The 23,108-nt window shown below is 37.6% G+C and overlaps 2 protein-coding genes across 4 annotated transcripts; one reads left to right on the forward strand and one right to left on the reverse strand.

Annotated features, from left to right (window-relative positions):
* Nucleotides 1-1,885: 1,885 nt before the first annotated feature.
* On the forward strand, nt 1,886-16,788 carry ttc23 (tetratricopeptide repeat domain 23). 3 transcript variants are annotated; one of them, XR_004341903.1, is made up of 12 exons: nt 1,886-2,168; nt 2,654-2,807; nt 3,269-3,392; nt 3,959-4,118; nt 4,214-4,339; nt 10,124-10,295; nt 10,409-10,514; nt 11,243-11,370; nt 12,140-12,289; nt 13,932-14,014; nt 15,175-16,531; nt 16,566-16,788. XR_004341903.1 is itself a non-coding variant. In XM_032583482.1 (11 exons), exons 1-11 carry the CDS (start codon nt 2,119-2,121, stop codon nt 15,284-15,286), a joined length of 1,365 nt encoding a protein of 454 aa, XP_032439373.1. In that variant the 5' UTR covers nt 1,886-2,118; the 3' UTR covers nt 15,287-16,788. The 3 variants fall into 3 exon arrangements, 2 of the variants coding, with proteins under 2 accessions (XP_032439373.1, XP_032439386.1); XM_032583482.1 differs by having other exon boundaries at nt 15,175-16,788; XM_032583495.1 differs by lacking the exon at nt 1,886-2,168 and adding an exon at nt 2,197-2,285 and having other exon boundaries at nt 15,175-16,788.
* Nucleotides 15,436-23,108, reverse strand: synm (synemin, intermediate filament protein). The gene is given in 7 exon segments (XM_032583554.1): nt 15,436-17,812; nt 17,814-18,727; nt 18,729-18,985; nt 19,113-19,192; nt 21,284-21,408; nt 22,201-22,455; nt 22,457-23,108. Coding segments are annotated over 7 exon segments (3,012 nt in total). The 5' UTR covers nt 23,003-23,108; the 3' UTR covers nt 15,436-16,977.

The following is a 23,108-nucleotide window of genomic DNA, read 5'->3' on the forward strand; positions in this document are numbered from 1 at the left end:
TTCTTGTTTATATGGCGTGGATGTTGGGCTCTGATGTGAGAAGGAATATTTTTACAAGTAAATGTACATTTCCTCTACTTTTTCCATGAATATAATGCAGCTTTTCTGTGAAAACCAAAGATGTTTTTATAGAACAAAATCCCTTATGTTTGTTTCATTCAGTAACTTATTGAAGTAAAATTTTCTTCAACTAACTATTGAAGAAAATACAATTTAGGAGTGAAAATAGGAAGAACTGTCTTTGAGTGACACCTTTCATCCTGAGCTCTACACTGACTTCATCCTATTTGATAACCTTTCTTTATAATAACTATAAACATGAACATACTGGTTTAGCCGCATGCATTTTACAATGCGTAGGCTAAGATTATAAAATGCCACCTGAAAATGTTCACACATTCTCCATCCTTACCTTTTCCATATTTCGTCGCAGATGGGCCAAGGTTTTCACAACCCTTGCAAAATTATATGTATGTTAAATTGACCAAAGTGTTTCTTCCAGTAGAACTAACATTAAGATTTTGAAGTGGCCCAGCCAGATACCCAACATGAATCTAACAGAGAATCTGTACACTGAGTTAATTAGAAACAAACTTCGCAGTTGAATAGGAATTACTTTTAATTTAAATCTGCCAGGGATATGAATAAGTTTATCCCTGAAGTGTACATTATAGACATACTTGGAAAAACAAACATTTTAAAAATAAAAATCTTGAAAAATAAATCTGAAATGTGTGTACATTTATGGAAAAAAAAAACAAGCATTAAAAATAATAGATGCATAAGTATTCACATCTTTTGAGATCTCACTCAAAATAAACTCAGATGTTTCTGAAAATATTTGTTGGCACCACTCATAGTCCTACAAAGCTTAGTACTTGTTAATTATTCTGAAATTGAAAAGGTTTAGAACCAACAAAAACCACCCTACACTAAACGAAAAGTGGCGGTTTTGACCCTGTATACCGACGCGAGCGCAGCTCGTGAGCGACAGCTATCGACAGCAACCGACAGTTGGCGGGGCAGCGCATTTTCGTCGGCCGCAGTCGAATGGTGTCGATTGCGGTGTCCCACAAGGGGGAGGTGGAGGAGCGGGGAGCGGGCTGGCGGGAGGTGTTAACGACTCTACTTAGCATACGAATAGCCTAGCATATGCAAAGGCGCTTCAGACTCAGACCAACGTGCACTATGAGTTCATCACCGACATGTGATTGGTTGGTTAACGTGTCCTCATTGGACAACACACGTCTTTATAAATAAACCCCGCCCCAATCAACATTTTTAATGGCGGAAAAATATATGATCAACCTATTACATAATAAAATGTGGAAAAGGTAAAAGGGTGTAAATGCATTCATATGGTACTGTAAATGATTTTGATTTCCAGCAGTGTGTGTGTTTCTTCTAATAATACACAGGATTTGAGATTAAAGTTAACGGTTATCAATACATACAACATTGTGGTCCTAAAAGCGTTGATAAAGAAATAACATCAGAGAGCATCATGTGCTTAAAACTACAAAATATGTGTCTAATAAAACCATCACTTCGTAAAGATCACAACACTGATATAATTCTTCCCATGGCAAGTGAGGGAGACAATTACTTTTGTGTAACTATACTGACATCTTGTGGAGATAAATTGTATAACAGCATTTGAAAGATTTATTTTCATGTTTATTTATATCCCAATGAAATAATAATAATGATCTGAAAAATACTATAACTCACTAAAAATCAACTAAAGATAACTCAAAGAAAATCCAGTGTAGCCTTAACAACGCGTTTTTGGTTCCACATGCCAAAAGCTTTGGAAAGTCTTCAATTATAACTGTTCTGAGCTGTCAGTGTTCTTGAATGTAGCTCACTTCCTTGTGCTTCTGTAGCAGTGAGTTAGCAACTGAGTGTGGCTTCAATAAGAGGCTACAGGCGGCGGCGGCTACAATAACAACGGATGTTTTCGATTATAATTCAGAAGCAATTTATGTTTAGGGCGTACTAACCTAAACATAAATTGATACTGTTTTATATCAGTATACAACAGCTTCTAGACAACAGTCAGCAGTAAAGCGACTCTGGCAGTGTAACCACGGCAACCGTCTTCAACGTTAGTTTACAATGGAAGACGATCAAGCAGAAATAAAAGAACGGAATCATTCCTCGACTGCGTAAGTATTCTTCCGACGTAGCGCCATAATACGGGATAGAGGGGTTAAAAATGGTAGTTTTCCAGGCAAACGGGAGACTTAACAGATATGGTAAATTTCTGGAAACTCTACAGTGAGGTAAATGAAGAAGAAACACTAACCAAAAATGCTAAGACAAAGAGACGTCCTGCAGTTTTGTGTTAGCGAGACTTTGCACGCAACCTGCTTGTTGTTTTTTATTTGCTGAGCCTGCTGGGCCGTTTGGCAGTCAGGCAAATATACAGTTTTATATTGAAAAAAAAACAAACAAATATTTATTTTACCTGAATTTTTTGCACTATAATTGTTTTTATTTTATTAGTTTTTTTATTTTAATTGTGCTACGTAGTTGAGTACAATTTTTGGTTACCCACTTCTGCTTGTAATAAAATAAATTAAAAAAACAACTATTCCAGTCCAGAAATAGCATTGTAGTGCAAATGTGTTTTCTTCCACCAAACATTCAGGTCCCTTGAGAGTGATGAAAGTACCAACAGTGGTCGATTCTCCGACAGACCTACAGAAGTAAAATATGACAAGGATGAGTTTTTGATGATGTCTCCAGAAGAAAAACTCAAACACTTCAGATGTCGAGCTCAGACGAACGAGGACAACCAGAAGGTAACAAGACAGAATATATGTATATGTATTCTCTCTCTCTCTCTCTCTGTATATATACTGTTCCAAAAAAAGATGAGTTATTTGGACACGTTTCACGTGTTTAGAACAATTATGGAGGGTGTATGTAAACAAACATGTAAATTGAAAATTCTAAATACTTCCCATGACATGCAAGTGTCCAACATCAAAGTGTCATCAAATTTTTCTAAAGTTGTACTGAATAACAACGTTTTTAATAAAGATATAAACTAATTTAAAAAAGATTTTATCAACCTTCATTTTTGTTTTAAAAATAAATCTAAAGAAATAAGGTGAGTCTCAACTTCACACAATATTTTTTTCTTTTTTTTCATATAGGTATGTTAAAGGAGAAAGTATATTTGATTGTTATAACAAATTTTTGCGTCATGTTTGGTGAATTATACAAATGGCTCTTACATTGTTGAACTCTGTGTGTTCAGTTTGATGGATGCATCCAGGACTTGGTGCGATGTGTGGCTCTGACACGACTTGTGTGTGGGGAGAAACAGTTAGAACTCGCACAGGCTCATGCCAGGCTGGCTAAAGCATACTTTCAATTCAAAGGTAATATTAAATGATACCTTTTGTATCAGTGCAGCAAAAGGGTGATTGCATCCCACAGATTTTTTTCTGTTTTTGGTTGCATGAATAAATGCAGAAAGCAATTTTTAAATTATTTTATTTATTATGCAAAAAGCTATCCATACAGTCTTAAACTATCACTTGTGAAGTAATTATTCCCTAAAACAAGTAGCTGGTTGTTCCACTTTTAGTGGCAATAGTTAGGAATTTGCTGTCAGCCTTTCACATTTCTGTGGAAGAGTTTAGGTCCACTCGTCTTTCTTGAATTATTACAATTCATCTACATGGTTATGGTTTTCAAACATAAAGTCATGCCGCTGCATCATTTAAGTGTGGACTTGAAATCACTCCAAAATTTTTTCTTTGTTTTGTTTTTAAGAAAACATTTCACATGAAGCGTTTTTCACACATATTTCACATCAGTATGGATGATGTTCCTGTGTGATTGTCAAATCATTCGTCAGCTTGTGTTTTTTGTTTCTTCTTCCAAACACCACATTATTAGTAGTTTATTTTTAATAACAACATTAATTCTGCTTTATTATTAGGTTGGGGACTCCAAGCCCTGGAGCATTTGGCAGTTGCCAAAGAGTTGCTTCTTTTTCGCTCCTCCGTCTCGGCCTACAGTGAAGATGAAAAGCTTGAGGTTCTCGCATGCCATCTAAGTATGCACCTCACAAAAGGAGGGGCTTCACTTCTTACAGACAAATATCCTTTAATAAAATTCTGGGAGGTCAATAATACAAACTGTATGGTAAAAGTAAACTCAAAATAAAAGTTCAAAAAGACCTTGACCTTTTAACTTTGGAGGAGGCGGTCTCATCTTTCCAGGAGGCAGATAAAGTTCTGATGAAGCTTTATCAACATGGTGATATGAACCTGGAAGAGAAGATAAAGACTCAGCTGGAAATCACCAGTGGTCTATGCAGGTACAAGATATCGAGAAGAGAAACATATATGTGTGTAGTTTTGTTATTTTTGGCTGGGGAATACAAAAAACAGTTACTTCGTTGCAGCTAGCTTTTACATTAAAATATAAAAATTATTAAAGTGAAACTCACCCCCAAATCAACTTTTGCTGATAACTGATTATTATTATTTGGGGTTCTATCTTTATCTCTCTGTGCGATTTTTGACATTTTTGCGCAGTTCTTTTAGTTCTGCATTATTTGACCTAAAATCGTCTCACTACTTGCCTCTTTGGTCAAATGGTTCTGAGGCTCTTGAATGTTTGTGCTGGTTGCAGCGGTACAACACAACACTCTCTGCCTCCGTCCTTTTTTGCCTCCAGCCATTCTCTGGAAAGTCAGGAGTTGGAGTAGCAGCATTGCAATGGAGACTGTCGAGCATTGATCAATAACCTTTACTCGGTTTTACCAATATGAGATTTATTGCAATGTGGACACAGAAGTGGAATGAGTCTCCTGTGCTCTAACTATTTATCACTATTTTGAAAAAAAGTCACTAGAGTTGTCTGAAAAATCGATAAATATAGCAACAAAGTGAATAAGTTGAGAACAGTGCTTCTTTCCTCCTCATCACAGCTCTACACCCCTTCCGCTCATCCGCTCACACGTGGCCATGTTTCTTGGCTCCGTCCACTTTGCTGGATTCTTTCAAAGTTTGCCAGGGACGGGGTTTTGCTTTCAGAAGGGGGTTGATTACACTTTGATATTAAAAATCTTTTTATAATTACCTACCGTATAATATGAACTACTGCATGTTTTATAGGTGTTCTGAAAAATGGTAAATTGCTTATGCATTAAGTTAATACTATTGGTTTAAGTTAAGTTAAACCTCACAGGATGGTTAATAAAAAAAAAAGTTATTAAATCGAGTGGAAGGTTTAGGTCAATATGGGCAAAAATATGTACATTCACATTAGTTTTTGAAGCATGTAATTGCAACTTTTTTTTAACAACAAAAAATGTATACAGGTAAATAGTTAGTTTAGCCAATAGATGGCGGTATATTACTGCAAGTTGAAAGGCGTGTTTGGCGAGTTGTTGTGTGGCATAGATGTTTGTATTTCACATTTGCTTGAACAAAACTTGAATTTTTCTCAAGCTTTGGTCTCTAATGTTTGCAGATGCTTTTGGGTGGGTTGCTGCATTTGTATTTAATCACTAATAATGTGTTCTGCTTGATTGTTTGGATTTGGCTTCCATCTTTATTTTTGAATCTTTTAAACCTCACAAAGCTTGTCTGTGCTTTTTTCTTTTTAGATTTGTGTAACTTAACAAATGTTGAATTTACATTTACTTGATTTGTTTCCTTTATTTTGTTTTTAGTTAACAACAGGGGTACCAAAGCTGGTATTAAATGCTCAGGAAAAGATTAAAGCATTAAAGGATCACGGTGGAGACAGCTAGCACGTAGATCATGAGCTGCACAGTGAGACAGTCTGTTGTGGTAACATAAGATGGCAACCACTTGTCATAGTTCAGCCCACTTGGGATAAAGTTAGTAGCACAACTGGAAAAGGGTACACAACTGTTTTCTTTTTTTATGCATTATGGGTGTTTGGAGAAAAGAGAATCAAATTCAGTAGGTCTCCAAACAAAACATGAAAATTCCTGGAGAAATCTGATCTTTACATCTGTACATCATGTACTTAGTCTCAGCACTTTTATTTTAGCCAAAGATTGTAACTCTAGTTCAATCTGTCCAAAATAATTGGTACTGAAGTCTTAAACTTAATCTTTGTGAATTTAAAATCCTGGTGTAAAGTTCTGTTTAGAGACAAGCAGCTATCCTTCTAAACAAACCTCCTTGTTTATTCTCTTTCTATAGTTATTGTCATAAACCTCAACATTTTAAATGCTAAATAACCTCCACAGAGCATCAGATGGATTTTTTTTTAGGTATTTTGCACACATTGTACCTAGAATTTGTTTAAACCTATTGAGGAATATGAACTAACTGTTATAATCTGCTGTGTAAACTTACGGAATAAAAGAATGTGTGTGGTCTTTCTTTTTGCAATGACTCTGTTTGCAAAAAGATTTACATTCATCCTAGTATTTAATGGTGATCCTTACTTCAAATCAAAAGCTGTGTATATAAGTGAGTTATACTTAGGGGAATTTTTAAATGATACCATCTTTATCTGTTTCTGAGAGTCAGTGTTTGTTGACGTGTGTGGTTGAAAAAATGTGCAGACTGGCTGGTGTGTGTAAGCTAGCTAAATCTCCTTTGTTGGATGATGACTAAGAATTTGGCACGTTGCTAAAAGCTCTGTCAGTCAACACTGTTGTGATAGAGGGGAATGTTCCCACAAAAGCCTGGAACAATAAAGTAAACTCCGCTCTAGTTGTGGATTCTTTTTCCAAATATTCCATGAAGTTTCAGATCCAGCCTCAAGGTGTGCTTATTCAGCCAGTAGGATGTGATTTACTGTTCAAAATCTTAAACTTTATTTGTTTGTCAATAATATTTGGCCTTTTTTTCTGGATTTTTATGGTTACCTACCATAAATGAATCCATTTTGTCAAAAGGTTTTAATTGGATAAATATTGTGGTGTATTTCAGAAAACTATTGCTGGTTGGATGATGAATACAGAAAAACTCTCTAAAGTAAAATGCATTTTTTCTCAAGTATTGCATTAGTATTTGTTAAATTTTGCAAACAAAACTTTTCAAGAAAGAGTAAATGAAAACTGATGTACAAAGGACGTAAAGTCCAATCAAGTCATTGAAGTACAACTGTATCAGTAACAAAAGAAACTGCTGAAAATGTGAAGACTGACAGGTCAGGTTGAAAGTCTTCCCTATGGTTGCATAGACTATGGGACATTTATATTATTAATTTTGTACCTGCCTGTTTAGGAAAGTTACTAATGAAATAATTTTTGAAATGTTTTCTGTCTATTAACGACACGTACAATTTTCATCTGTCTGGATGTACATGATCTGAAGCTCTCCAGATGTATTAGAAGAAGATTTTTGTCCATCTGTTTTGTTTCATTTACCTAAGGGAAGCCCAGGAAAACTCACGTCAGCCATGTTCTGGAAACATTTACAAAAAGGACACTATGTGGCTTGCTTGGCAGCCTTACTCCCTGCTTTGTGGACTCTTGATATTTTTCAATAGAATTTGTCATGTTGCCTTTTGGTCAGGAAGGATGCAGAGTGAATGAAAGGATAGAAAGGCCTTGTTTTACTTTACCCATGCTGACAGAAGGGAAGGACTCAATGTGAGAATTTAGCTGTAGCTTCAGCAAATGTTTTGCCATAAATGGATCTGAAGTGAACTTTAATGGGTGGGGATCTTCTGCTGTCCATCAACTCATGCTAGTGCAGTCAAAGAACCATTGGAAAATTTGAAGAAATTGGCTTTTATACCGTAATCTGCAAATGCTCCAATGGATCCAAATTCATTCACTCCAGAGACATGATTATGGCAGAATTCAGTCCAATACTGGCAAGCATGGAGTCTTGGTCCCCACACATTCTGGCCTTACTGATCAAAGATTTTATATAACAAGTGTCATACAAATGGATTTTATTCTAAACTTTCACTTTTGTATCAGATGACCAAAACAAACAGTTTCTGTAATGCTCTTGTTAGTAATGAAGCCAAACACTGCACAGCTCTGAGTCTTTTGCCCTTCCCCTGCACTAGAGCTAAATTAAATTTAGAGTCCATTAGATAGTTTGAAGCTGTTAATGCTGTAGCTTTGTGGATCCGTTGTCCTTCTGGTGGTTAACTGAGCCTTCAAATATCACAGTGTAAAAGGAAATTACCTACAAAAGAGTGGGGAGCTTAAGAAGAACAAATAAACCATGAATTATTATAGATGCAGTGCACATTTCTCTTGTGCCATTTGGTCCAATTCCAGATGTGCTTAGGTGGTTTCCCCTGACTCACCAAGAATGTCCCCTAATTTAGACATCCTGGAAGAAGAAAGAAACCAAGCACAGATTAGGAGCTGTGCAAGTCCTTAACCTTCAGAGGAAACAGACGGAAAGTTGGGCTGATGGCATAAAGAAAGTTTACAGGGTTGTTTCTCTACTTACAGTCTTTAATGCAACACTAATTAGCTGCAGAAAACTACTCTCCAGGATGCCAGCTTGTCTAGACTTTAGTTGCTGTAGGAACATGATTTAGACTTATAGTGATGACACAAGTGTTATTGTGTACTTTCAACTAAAAGTAGGACAAAATGTGAATTTTGTCATGAAGTGGTGGTGTTGAGGTGGTGAGGCAGACGCAGCAGACCCAAGATGCAGTGAGAAATGACGATTTAATGAACAAAAACCAAAACAGTCCACAAACACCGGGCAGCACGGCCGAGTGGAAGCCAGGTGCTCGACGCCGGTAGCAACTGGTTACCAATGGACAACACGAAGGACTGAGCGCACATTAGACAAGGACCCGACAGAGACGCTGAGACACAGGTGACATTAAATACACGAGAGGGTAATCACAGAAACGAGACACACCTGGGAAACAATCAAGGGGAAGACAGGACAACGCGAAGACTCGGGGACACAGAAAACTAAATAAATACACAGAAAACACAGAACATGACAAATTTACATTTTAACAGTTTTATTTAAATATGCTGCAGTGAAAATACAGTTGCCTCCTCAATATTTTATTTATCATACTAAAATGTTTCAGAGCACTTCCACATGAAGGGCTGGATACCACCATCTGAAAAAAATCTGTATGGCAACATTCTAAAGAAATTAGGGTACAGAAGAAACACAAAGTCATTGATACCCATTAATCTGGAAAAGGTTACAAATCTACTCCTAAAACCTCCGGACCTCAGAGGAACAGTTATCCATATAGAAAAAAAACATGGAACCTGAAGAAGACTATCCATCAGTTTGTGATGTGAAGGTTTGGTACATGTTTGGTCCACTTGGGGCAATCATCTGAAGTACATCAGCAAGTTCACTTGTGGTTTCATCAAAGTTTGAACTTAAATCTAATTCTATGACCTTAAATAGTTTGTCCATGTTCAAAATCCCTCCTGTGTAAATAAACTGAAACCAATCTGCAAACAAGAGTTTTCCAGATTTCCCTCACAGCGATGTGAAAGATTCCATCCATTTTCTGTATACCCTTGTCCCTTAGAGGGGTCAGGAGGTGCTGGTGCCTATCTCCAGCTAATGTTCCAGGCAAGAGGTGGGGTACACCCTGGACAGGTCGCCAGTCTGTCGCAGGGCAACACAGAAACAGACAGAACACACAACCATGCACATACACACTCACACCTAGGGAGAATTTAGAAAGACCAATTAACCTAACAGTCATGTTTTTGGACTGTGGGAGGAAGCCAGAGAATCTGGAGAGAACCCTTGCATTCACAGGGAGAACATGCAAACTCCGTGCAGAAAGAGCCCGGGCCGGGAATCGAACCTTGAACTGCACCACTGTCTTTCACATTACCAATGTGAAAGACTCATTACCAATAATTAGTTACTAATGCTTGATAGTAGTTGTTGCTACCACAGGCGGCACAACCAGGAGGTGTAGGTTTATTTTTTTTGTTTTCATAAATATTCTGCAAGGTTGGTGTGGATAGCTTTTCCCTTTATAAATCATCATTTGAAAACTGTATTTTGCATTTACCCCTACTGATCTGAAACATTTACTTAGTATGACAAAAAAGCAAAAAGAGAAGAAATCTTTCCCACAGCATTGCAGAATTTCCACTTCATCATTATGGTTATATTGCAAGTGTGTTTGTGTCTCATAGGGTTTATGCCAGGCAAAATCGACCAGAGGAGGCATTAAGCCAGTGTGAGAAGTCTTTGGACCTACTGAAGAATTGCAATAAGCATGAGAGGATGTGTGCTGTTTATAAAGACATGGCTACCATTGAACAGGATAAAGATCACTTGGACAAAGCTATAAACTATCTCTCCAAGGTTAGTAAACTTTCTTTGGTCCCTTTTAGAACTTTGCCAACCTTTGTTACATAATTACCCTTCTTATTTGGTGGTTAGTTATCTGTCTTGTTTCACTTGATTGTTTCTGCTAGGCTCATACCATAGCGATGAGTCACAGTCCAGAGGATCTGGAGGGAGCTCAGATCTCCCACAGCCTGGCCATGATCCTTTCTGCTGCACCAGACCAACATCACAATGGTGAGTGTGTTAAGAGAAACTGGCTAGGTCTGTCAGAAGGGAAGGACTCAATGAGGCTAATTAGAATTTGAATATAATTGATTTCCCTATATGGCAAGTTCTTTAAGATCATTTTATAAATTAAGCATCAGCTTGAAAGCATCAAGCCATATGGACCTAGAACGTATTTATAGAAGGTTCTAAGTGAACCCAGAAAAATAAAATAATTATAAAACTAACATTTAAAAAACATATTTAAATATTTAGAGGGATACTTCTCTGACATAGGGAAGAATGCTTTAACTGTCTTAATTCAGAGTTTTCTTTAAGAATTTTTCATGTAACCTGTTTTGTTCTTTGACAAGTAGCCTATCAGAATTTCTTATAAGTAGGCAGAGTTTGTCTGCTGAGGGTTATCTGCATTACCTTCAGTCTTAAACTGTATAACATTGTATGTTATGAGAAATATTTTGATTAGTCAGTTATATTTTAGTTTGCACTCCTTTAAAATTCCTCCATTGTTTGTGTTGAGAGACCCCAGCTGTCAGAGGCATGGTTTGCTGCTGACTTAAAGGCAAATGCAATGTGAAGTCTAACATCTGAAATTATTATTTTTTTGTTTTTGTTGTTGAAAAATCACCTTTGTTTTGATACAATGATATTGGATGCTTATGCTAGGATTCAAACTGCAAATCAGAGATTCTAAAAACTGTTGACTTGAATGTCTTGTTTACTCCATGTTGCTGTAGAAACTGCGGGTCACTATTTTGAGCAAAGTCTACGTGCTTACAGGAACTCTGTAGGTCCACTTGATCCAGATTTTCTTGCTGCCCAGGATGACTTCTGTCGATATCTCTTGATTAATGGACAAGAGGAGGTTAGAAACGGTCTCCTAACATATCACCCTTTTCACTCAAATAGTACAACATACAGAATAATCCTCCACATGCAATTTTGATACATGCAGTGCTGTGAAAAGTATTTGCCCCTTACAAATTTCATCTGTTTTTCTGCTTTTTTGTCACACTGATATGTTGTTGGACATTTAACAAATTTGTATTATCAAATAGATCATTTGAATAAATACAAAATCTAGTATTCAATCGACTGTGTCATTTATCAAGTAAAAAGCTATGCAAACCAACTCAAATGTTGTTCTATACCCTTTTGCAATCTCCTGGGTGAATAGTTGATGGGCTCTTGGAGTAAATAAGTGGTAGGCCACAGGGTCCTCATTGTTCCATATGTTTCCTCTGTTTAGTTCTCATTGTAGTTTCTTGAAGTTTCAAAGCCTACAAATGACTTTCTATCCATTTTCAGAGTGTTGGATGTTTATGACTTTGTTTTTCATCTGCTCTTGAGGTTCTTTAAATTGGGGCATGATGTGTTACTTTTTAAGATCTTTTGGACTTCTTCCTGTTATCAAACAAGTTTTATTTAAGTGATTTCATGAGTTGCCTAACAGAAAATAGGCCTATGTGTTGGTGGTGAAACTGAATCACAAACTTGTTAATCACAGTTACTCCATAATTCAACAAGAGGAGATGGTTTTGAAAGATTTTCCCTGTAATTTTCTTAATAAACTGAATCACAATTTGAAAAATGTTGTATTTTATGCTTTTATTTAACTTGTGCAATATCAACAGAAATGTTTGGAGATCCAGAGAGCCTCTCTTGAGTCTAAAATATCTACATTTGGTGACCTGAGCTCTGAGGTAGCAGAGACTCTTCAGCTGATTGGAGGTGTGGAAATGACTGAGGGCTGGGTGAACCAAGCCCACAGGACCATGACAAAGGTAATCATGTGACACAATGCATACAATTTATGTAGAATTGTTTTTCCTGTTAAGATAGGAGAAGATGACATAGACGGTATGTACGAGAATGTTATAATTACTGTCATCAAATATGACATTCGTATAAACATCGTTTGATGAAAGGTCAAGAGTCTGCATGTTTAAACACATTTAAACCAGTGAGATGATGACAAGCCAGTCCAGAATACACACAAAGAGTCCCTGTCATTTTGAGACAAGCTATTTCCACTGTCTCTTAAGAGCTGAATGTTATCAGAGTTACAGGCTAATCTTGGAAGAGGGCAGTGTGCAGAGCCAACTTCCCTGGTGTAAAATATCACACAGAGTGACTTTGTTTTTCCTCAGTCAAACATAGATAGAAATTGACAGATCGGCAAGCAGAAGTTCAATGGCAGATTGCTATCTGCTGCACATTGATCCCAATTCGATCAGTCCCCTGAAACAAAACAACATTCCTGAGTTATTGTGCATATTTCCATAAATACCTACATATTTTGTTAATTTAATCAATCTTTATTTATATGTACAATAGTTTCATCTACTTCATATTATGTAATGAGTGGTGTCATTTTTCAAATACGGCATAGCTGCAGATTTGCCCTATGAGCTCACTTGTCCCATCATGGTTAAGGTCTCTAAAAGACCTGTAAGAACTTGCCTCTCAGTGAAGCACCCCAGTTGCTATGTTGTTTTGTTGTTGCTATCTGAGCAGAGAGGGGGTCCAAGAATGACAGGGTGGATCAAGGCTCACTCTATCTCCCCCACGTCGAAGTTGTAACCTTTCTAAAACACTCTAACCCACACCGGATATGTCAGCAGGAATTATTTTCCAATGCTGTCATCATGAAACCGCTTCCAGTCTGATTGAGTAACCTGTTTTTGCAAAGGAACTCTGGCCTATACAGTGGATAGAATGCAAGAGAACTCCTAAAGACAAAGAACAATAGTTCATACAGACACAAAGTTGACTCCACCTCCATCCTCCTCTGCAGTATTGCTGAAAAGAACAGCCTTCCATTACATCAACCTTAGCAACCGTAAAAACATTCAAAAGGCCAGATGGATCTCTTCCAGAGTAACACTGTTTTGCTTTCCCCACTACAGAGGGGAGCTTTTCCCTCCCTCTTTCCTGGTTCGAAACATTTGCTTCTTGTTATTTATAATGACTGCAGAAAAGAGAGTCAAGGTTTTTCATCATATGTCATGTCAGTGTATGTTATCATATTCAGATGTTTTAACTTTTCTCTACTTTCAGTTTGCTAAAAGAGTATGACATTACAGATTTGGACAATAATACCTCTGGTTTTTTTTTTTGTTTGTTTGTTCTGCCAGATTGTGTACTGACAGAAAACTGTGGCTGTCTCAACCTTTACCCTCTCTACCCTTAAGATTACTGAAGTGCTATCAGTAACAAGATGACAGATCCATCTTGTTTCATTTGACTCTCCGAGTGGTCAGCACAGGCGTTATGTAAACTTTGGACAGCTACAGGGGTTATTTCGGTATGTTTAGTGCTTCCAGTATGTTGCTAGGATGTCAGTTTATTTCCATCCAGACTGAGTTGCACTTTTTATTTTCTACCTACCTATATCACTGTCATTGTTTTATGTTTCAATTTTAGTGCTTGGATGTACACAAGTTGCTGTATGGTCCTCAGCACAAGAAATCAAAAGCAGTCCAAAAAGCTGTGAACATGTTGGCAAGGTAACTCCTGGAGACGAAGATTAATTTACTGCTAAACTGTGTTAAATTTTAAGACATTTCAGTGTTGGAAATAAAGATGATTAAAGGGCATATATCATCGTGTTTTCAACTTTTGTTTTTAGCTATGTTCAGCCATTAAGCTCCCAGTGGTATTGTTGATCTCCAAAATCAAGAAACTCTTTAAAAAGCATGAGAGAAAAAACAACTATCTCATGGCAGCCAAGAACACAGAAGTTTCCAAAGAGAGATTGTGTTATGTTTGGAATGCTGAATGCAGACATTGATACATAACACAATGAACAAGACAAAGATACTGATAGTAAAGTTCTGAAAATAAAGGTAAATTCATAAAATTTAAATATGTATATTAAGTAATATAATGACAAGGACAAAAGGGACAAGTAAAAGTTATGAAACATGTTCTGAGTGTAGTCGATTTGATACTTGAAAAACCAGCAGACCAAAGGGATTAAAAAGTGGTGAAGCCCAATCTGTTGTGCTAGCATTCAGAATATGTAGTTTAGATTCCTATTCTGACCAGCATTATTACTTTGGTGTGCATGGGTGTGCAACAGCCCTCCTATTTCTTCACTTTCTATTCCCAAGATGAGCTTAGACATCAGTGTATGAACATTTCTTAATAAAATACCAAATATTTAATGGGGTGTCCTACTTTTTAACATGACTATATGATAATGCCTTCTTTAAGTATGCATAAACTTTACTCATTTTAAAAAAGTTCAACTTTAAAAAAGTTTAAACTGAGATTCATTCTTGTTTTAAAGTGGACATGTCATGGTTTTAAGTCCTCCTTTTCACTTCTAAATCATTTACTTATGGTCTATATAAAGCAGTACTGCAATGCTTTAGTGTGAATTCCTCATTATTGTAGCTTCACTGACCCTTTGTTTACTCCTGTTCTGAGGTGCGTTTAGTCAACTCACTTTTCTGCGATTTCTTTTTTTTATGAGAATGAAACATTTCATGTGCCGCACTTCTAGACACTCAAAGCATACAAAAAAATTATTTAAGGGCTGAAAAGTGGATTTAGCTTGATTTGTTCCCTTTAAGGTTTTCTGACTCTACAGTATGGTGTTATATGCCCTTTAATGTTAATAATTTTATGTTAGTGTATCAACTATGTAATGTTTGCTTTTCAGGGCACCTGAAGTGGTAAAGAGACAACAGCAAAGAAGAAGACAGACAAACTTAGACACATTTCCAGTTATACCATCCAGTGGTGAAAATGCAAACTCTACATTTGATGCTTGAAATCTCATTATTCCCCACTTCTTTACCTTTGGACAAGGTTATTATGGTACCCCTAAAGGTTTGAGGCAGTAGATAATCATTATGTAAGCAATTAGTTTGTCTGGCCTATTATGTGAATTTACTGAAAAATAATGCACACAAAACATTCCAACAATATATATATTTTAATATTGTTAAGATATTCATCAATGAAATGCAGAAATCCCCATCAGCCAAAGCAGTTGTATCATTTGTTTATCAGAAATCAATAAAATGAAATACATATAATTTTGTTTGCTCCACATTCATTAAACATTGACTCATATCCTCTTTTTAAACCAATAGATTTTCCATATAGTTAATCTTAGTGAATAAAATGTGTTGGCACGTGGTATCCAGATACCAGTTTGCTTGAAGATGCATTCCAAATTTATAAATGTTAATAGAGAAAAGATCAGAAAATATGTGAAAACAGGATGTATCTGGGCACCTAAATGCAACAAATCTGTCTTTCTCTAACAGATAAGTGTGTTTATGCTAAATATCTCATGTCTGTGCTACATCACATAATGACAAATTGTTATTTTATAAATTGTTATAAAGTGTAATAATCAAACATGCTGAAAAGGTCTGAAACAAATAAAGAGACTGAATACATTGCACACTAATTCTGCCTTGGCAAACAGCATACAAGACAACAACCCCTTGTGAACATTCAATGCCACTAAGCTGATGATCCAAAAATAGTCCTGGAACACTCTTAGGTCAGAGCAAAACTGAATCCCTCATGCCAACACTGTGATACCTAACATATATGCACAAACATACACAATATGTCTCACAAACATATTATCACCATTGCTGAAACATTAGAATTTTTGAATGTATCCTGCTTCTTCTAATTATTGCCTTCATTTATATGTAGATAAACTTCTTTAAAGTTATTGATTAACTTGACCCCATCACCTTGTGTGAATCTTGACTATTTGCCATCAATCCAGTAATTCACAGCAGTGTAAAATAACATGTAAATATATTGTTAAAACAAACAACTTTTTCTCTGTTTGTAGATTATATCTGTTGCTCAAAACACATTATACTTCCTAAAACATACATAATTTCCTATCAGTAATGAATAAAGGTAGATAATCAAAATACAGCTAGTTTTTTGTCACATTCAGTAGACATTTTCCACGTGAAATCCTAATTCAATCCATCCTTAATATTCAGTAATTTCATTTTAAATGTAACATATGTCCTCAGAATGTAACATCTACCAACATCACTCCATTTTGGTAAGGTGCTCAAGGCACAAGAAATCCCAATCTGCAAACGGTGCACAGCACCCATAACTCCCAGTGCCTGGTTGGTCTGTAATAAGTGTTGATCCAAAAGATTCAACAATATGGCACATGATGACTGAGTTAGTGGTCTGCTGTAAACTGTGAAATAGGCTTTTTAAAGCTCCACAAATAAGTTTAATACCTAAAAAATACAAAGTGTATAAGCCAAGCTATATGAAAGTAAAAATGAAGTTAATACAAAAATTGTAACCAACATCCACATTTGTCATGATAGATTGACTGGGTTTGTAGTTCTAATACCTTGTCCTGCATTAGTATGTCAATGTTACAGCATCTGTTAGCAGAGCCACTGCCATGTTGCATAATAGCTTATGTATAAATTTGTACACTTTCTAAAAATATTCCTGGTTAGTCTTCTAAGGGCCTTTCAAGGTAAACTGTTGCAACTCTTTTTTCAGCAGAAATCTTCTCTGGGTTTTTTAAGAGTTGGGACTGCTCTGAGCTCTCCTCACCATGGTCACCCTGCTCCTCCATCTGGAAGGTGAAGGACTTTTCGGATGGGTCCAGTTTTATGTGTTTCTCAATTATTTTAGATGCAGATTCCTCTATGCTGCCAAAGCCTTCAAAGCCCTCAGCATATGAAACCCCCTCTTCTTTGGACACTCTGATACTGTACCCTGAACCTGCTCCTCCTTGGAAGGCCTTTTCAAGATCCAGGTTGGAAGATCTGAGCGCTTTCATTATCTGCTCTTCGGAGATATCATCTCCTTCCTCCAACAGCCCAGAGTCTTCAAGGGTTTGTGAGACATTTAGCTCTGCAACTATAGTCATGGTTCCATTATCACTTGACTGCTCAACTTTTTTGATTGCCACGTTTTGTGGACTTTCGCTGCTCATTTTTGTGAGGAAAACCAACTCTTCCCTCAAGGGACCAGAGACTGAGCTCTGTAGTGTCCCCAAGGCTCCCTTCAGCTGCTCTTTGGGTTCCAAAGAATCCTCTCTCAGGAACTCAAGCATGGATTCTTGCACTATAGGCGATACCCGAACTTCTTCTTCAATTATGCACTCTGGAAAACTTTCCTTGGGGATCGAGTGATTGCTTGACTTGTACTGGTATTCCTCACTTTCCTCCACTATCACTTTTCTCTGGGGAAGACTTTCGTCTTGGTAATATCTCTCATCAGACAGATCATCTACAATGCCATAATGGCCATATGACATTATTCCTCCACCATCTTCAGGGTTCAGAAAGGTTTTCATCTGGTGTGGAAACAAAGTACTCATGAAACTCCTGCTCACGGGAGAAATTAGGAGATTTGTTTTCTCTAGAGAACTCCTGAATATGCACAGATCCACCACAGGGCTGGTCTGTGCCTCTTTTGGAGGCTATTGTGGCATTATCCTCACTCTTTTCTTCTTCAGAGTCGTGAGTTATGTTTTCCATCTCCTCAATTTGGAAATATCTTGAGGGCTCATAAGAACTTGATTTTCTATTTATTTCAGTTTCAAGCTCCTCATCACTGAAAGACTCAATGGGTTCCTCAATAATTTCCACATTGACTGACTTATTTTCCATGTTTTCTCCCCCTTGAAGACTACTTATAAGGTTCTTAATCATGTTTCCTGTTGCTGTATCTTCTATGTCCTCCATTGATACCTTCTTCACACCGTGGCTCAGGAATTCCTCCAGGGCAGAGTCCTCGGAAACATCTATCTCTTCTTTGAATTTGGACTCCAGCACAATCTGTGTCTTAGTGGTGCCGTCTTCCTGCTCACTTTTCTCCACGTGATACCTGACCTTAGAGTCTCCTGATGAACATGCCTTGGCTTCTAAACCTGCAGGTTTGATCACTTTCTCAATAATCTCTTCTACAGATACAGAGTCCAGTATCTTTTTTTCAATTATAGTTTCTGCCTTCTCTTTGTCTTTGAACTCATCTGGATCATAACCTTTCTCTTTCTCATTGGACACCTGCCTTTTGCTTTCTGTGACAGTTTGAGCAGTACTTTTTGCTGGGGGTGACACCACTCTTATGGACTTTGTCTCTGGTGAAAAACTGGCTTTGCTTTCATAAGGGACCTGTTTGAATCTCATGGTTTTCTCCTCTGCTACCGTTTTCTGTGCAGGCTTACTTATTTTGTTTTTATCCTGGCCAATTTCGGTACTGGTAGCAGGCACAGAAGTGGCAGCCCGAGCTTTGTTGAACGAGATCATATCCCTTCTGGATGCTGGACTTTGATGCCGAGCCCTTCCTGCAACTGAAATGGGAATGACCCTTGAGGGACTTATGGACCCAGAAGAGGTCACAGGTGGTCTTCTCAGGTTTGTTGGTGATGCATACCGCATATCTATATGTCTTCTTGAGGTTAAGGTTGAAGTTCTTGGAGAGTAATGTTGGGCCAGGCACCTTGATATCTAAGCCAGAAAAGAAATAATTGTAAATAATTCCTGTATTAACTGTGTTGCAAGCAATCTCATTTATCACAGTAAAACATTTATAAAAGATAATATTTTTACTGCAAATACTTTATTGGTACTATACTTATTATTCTCTCTCTTTGATGTTGGGTCATCCTCCTGTGAGCACCTTGCATACCAACTCTTTCACTTTCCAGGAGAGTCCTGAACAAAGACAGGAATAAATATCTTACATGAGTGCAAATGATATCAATGAGAGATGTCAAGGTGTTCCGCAGGGTTATGAAACAAACTTCAGGACGAATACCTCACAAGGTGATGCACATCATTCAGGTCTGCCATTTCATCCCCCTCAAACTGAATTCAAGACTTACAGGATGGTATGTATCCTGAACCTGACCATATAGGGTAGTAATCATAAAACTATGAGGCTAAGCCAGTGTTATTTAAAATGTTAAAAAATAAGACGTTTTGTATTTAGCTGAAACGACTTACCTTTCCTTGGCCACGCTTCAGGAGTTAGCTAACCAAAGGGTCTCTGAAAAGAACAACCTCTCTGGAGCTTGCCTTTCAATAGACTGACCTAAAAATAACAACTACAATGTTTGGCTGTCCATGTTCTATGCTATAAATCCCACAGCAAAAGCTGACTCGTGACACTTACAAAAACACATGGTGCTGTTGCCACATCTCCAAGGGAGTGTTCTGTTATCCAAACGTTTTATACAGACTAGATTTCCTAGCAGAGATCCATATAAAGTCATAATGAATGAGTGGAGGGAGTGTAATCATTAATCTTGTGATGGCATTATTTGTAATGTATCAATATAAATTAGGTAATTATATTACAGGAAAAAGTCATAAACATTTGAACAAGAACAGCTGAATATCTACAGAAATACACTTCTTGCCCCTTTGTTAGGTATACTTGTTCAGCTGCTTGTGAACACAAATGTCTAATCATTAAATCACAAGGCAACAGTTTAGTGGATTTTGGCTTTTATATATGGTGAAAATACAAATGTTCACCAAAAGAATACCAGATTGAAAAAAATAATAAGTCTGACTTTCAGCTGAGACATTAAATTGCTTGGGTTCGACTTTGGTGTAAACAACATTAACACATTTTGTTCTGCTATGTATTAATGGTTTGAGCTGGTGGTGGTGTGATGGTGAGGGAGATGTTCACTTGGCACAATTTAAGCCCCTTATTTCCATTTGAGAATTGCTTTAACACCATGGCATACCTATGCTGTTGCTCTATCTCACAAAGTTTAGCTCTGGTTTCTAGAACATGACAATGAATTGACTTTACTCCAGTGGTCTTCACAGTCATCAGATCTCAGTTCAGTACAGCACCTTTGGAATGTGATGGAATAGGAGATGCACATATCCAGCCATCCATCCAGTCATTATCCAACTTGCATATACCATGTGGGGTGGTGAGGGATGCTAGGTGCCCATCTCCAGTGGTCAACGAGCGAGAGCCCAGGTACACCCCGGACAGGCTGCCTGTCCATCTCAGGGGAGTTGCACAAAATGACTGACAAATTTATTGTTAATTTGAAAATTAAGCTGTCAGTATGAACCAGTGCCACTGGAATATTTTTGACCCATAAGTCAAAGAAGCACAAAGAAGGTTATTTTTAGAGTGTCTAGAGGTCCAGAAATACAATTTTAGATTATTAGGTGAATAAAAAGTTATAACCATGCATACTCGCATACTGGCCTGCTAACTGAAAAAAAATAAATAAATAGACGGAAAATGTGAAGTCTGCACCGGGCTTCTAGCTGCAAAGCATTGATGGCAACCATCTTTCCAGCAGGAAGTCCCCTGTGAGTCATTTGTTTATGTAGGCTGGCCACATCTGTGGTCCAATGAGTGTGAAACTTAAAGTAAAAAACAATTTTTTTCTAAATTCTTGATAAACCCTGAAATTTACTCTCTAACGGCAAACCTTTGTATTTGAACTAGGTTTATATTCACATGTACTTTTACTCCAAATTATATTTGAATCTGAAAAAATCTTACCTGAAGGAGTCATTTCTTGAACTGTTTTATTTTTACATAGCCATTTTTTATGAAGATTGCATTACTTATTCCTTTTTTAAAATTATAATCTGCTTTGCTTAATTATAGAAAAAAAATATCTGGCCTGTAACCTGGTCTTTTTTATCAGTGAAAAATCAAAATGTTGAAATAAATAAGAGCCTTCTACTCAGTGTGAATATTTACACAAAGTCATTATTTGTTTAGAATTTGAGAACAGAATTTAAAGCACAGTGATTCATCACCTGTATGCTGCCACCTCCATGCCCATATCCATTTTCACTTGGAGAAGGTGCTGATGTTCCCTCATTTTCTCTTCCATAGCCTCAGCCAGAATGTTTCTCTCATGTTCCAACTGCTCAATAATTATCTGAAAGAGAAAGAAAAAATAAAGTTTTCATCATTTTAGTTAATTATGGATATTATTAAAATCTTTTTATGCCAATTTATGTTGCAGTCCAGTTCATACAAAAACAAATAAGAACACACTGAGTTGATCATCTAAAAACTGGGTTTAATTTTTTATTCTTATTTTTGTTGGACTGAAATGCATTTGTTGCTGTAATATTGTGACTTATTCACAGTACGACCATCGTTTTTAAGTCCCCAGCACCTTTGGGAAGCTAGTAAGGATTTGTCAGTCTGACAGCTAATTGGTTTAAGTGACTGAAGTCATTTAGCAACTGTAAAGTGCTAGGGAGGAAGATTGTGTCCCAGCGTTTTAAGCCTTTTACCAAGGTCAAATGTTACATGCAGGATCCATATTTTTTTGTAGATATTTTAGCTCAAACTTAAATTAATTAAATCTGATATTTAGTCTCTGAAACATGCACTTAGCTTTGGTTATGCATGTCTTATATATGAGACAACTATTTTGGAGTTATTCAGGCGTCTCACTTATGCATGATTTATTTGTTGCAGGCACTGAAAGCTGCAGCTGCATCAGAGCCATTATGGACTGTGGGTGTGGCTGAGGGACCATGCAGCCTCACCCCTCTCCCCTGGCTCGTCGGAATAATCAGTAGATTGTTCAGTTTGAATTCTTTGAAACTTTATATTGCATTTTTATTATTCTTATTATTATTTTGGCCGATTTTAACAAATAACGCATGTTAATATTGTTGACAAATGCTTTTTGCAGTTTAGTGACAGACCAACTCACCTGGTGTTCACTTAAATCCACTCGGAATTTGTCCTGCATGTGCATGAGCTCCTCTTCCAGACGCATTTGAACCTGGCCCTGTTTTTCCGCCTCCGTGCGCAGTTTGCCCAGCTCGGATGCGTACAGCATCTTCTCCTTCTGTAGGTCGCACAGCCTCGCCTGGTCCGCTTTGATCGACTGCTCCATCTCCTCCACTTTCTGTTGGTACATATCAAACGTCTCTATCCATCCCTCGGTCAGCCCGCGGGCGTACTCCTTGCACCTCCTCCACAGAAACCACCGGGGGCCCGTGATAAGTTTGAGTGATGATAGGCACTACCCGAGACTCCACCTGATGCCGGAGGTTGACCGTCTCATGCCTGTGCGCGTCCTCTAAGCGCTTGTACTCGCTCTCCAGTTGAAGGAGCCGCTGCTGCAGGTCGCTGTTAATTTTGTGCGCCTGCTGCAGCTCCTGCTCGCAGCCCTTCAGCTCGCCGCTGATGTCCCTGCACGCCTCGGTCTGCTCGCTGCACAGAGACCGGACCGTCTGCAACTCTCGCCATAGCTTCTCCCTCTCCATCTCCGCCTGGGACTTCTCGAAGGAGATCTGCCCCACCATTCTCCTCAGATCCTTCATATCTGCTTTGTACCTCTGCTCCCATTCCGCCGTCCCGCTGCCGCGCTTCAATTTGTTAATTTCAGCTATAAGATGCGCGTTTTCTTGCTCCAGCTGCTTGGTCCTGGATAGATACTGAGCAAGTCTGCTGTTCAGCTTTTGCAGTTGCTGTTTTTCGCTGTCAAAAGTTCTCTTGAAAGGAAGCATTCTGATCTGTTATAATTAAATTTTCGGTTTCAAAAATGCTGCGTGCAGATGGGTTATTTGCGTGTGCTTCGGTGGGCTGAAGTGTGATGTAATTTGCGATCGGTGC

The sequence above is a fragment of the Xiphophorus hellerii genome, chromosome 2, assembly GCF_003331165.1.
Source record: "Xiphophorus hellerii strain 12219 chromosome 2, Xiphophorus_hellerii-4.1, whole genome shotgun sequence".
In the NCBI taxonomy this organism is placed as follows: Eukaryota; Metazoa; Chordata; class Actinopteri; order Cyprinodontiformes; family Poeciliidae; genus Xiphophorus; species Xiphophorus hellerii.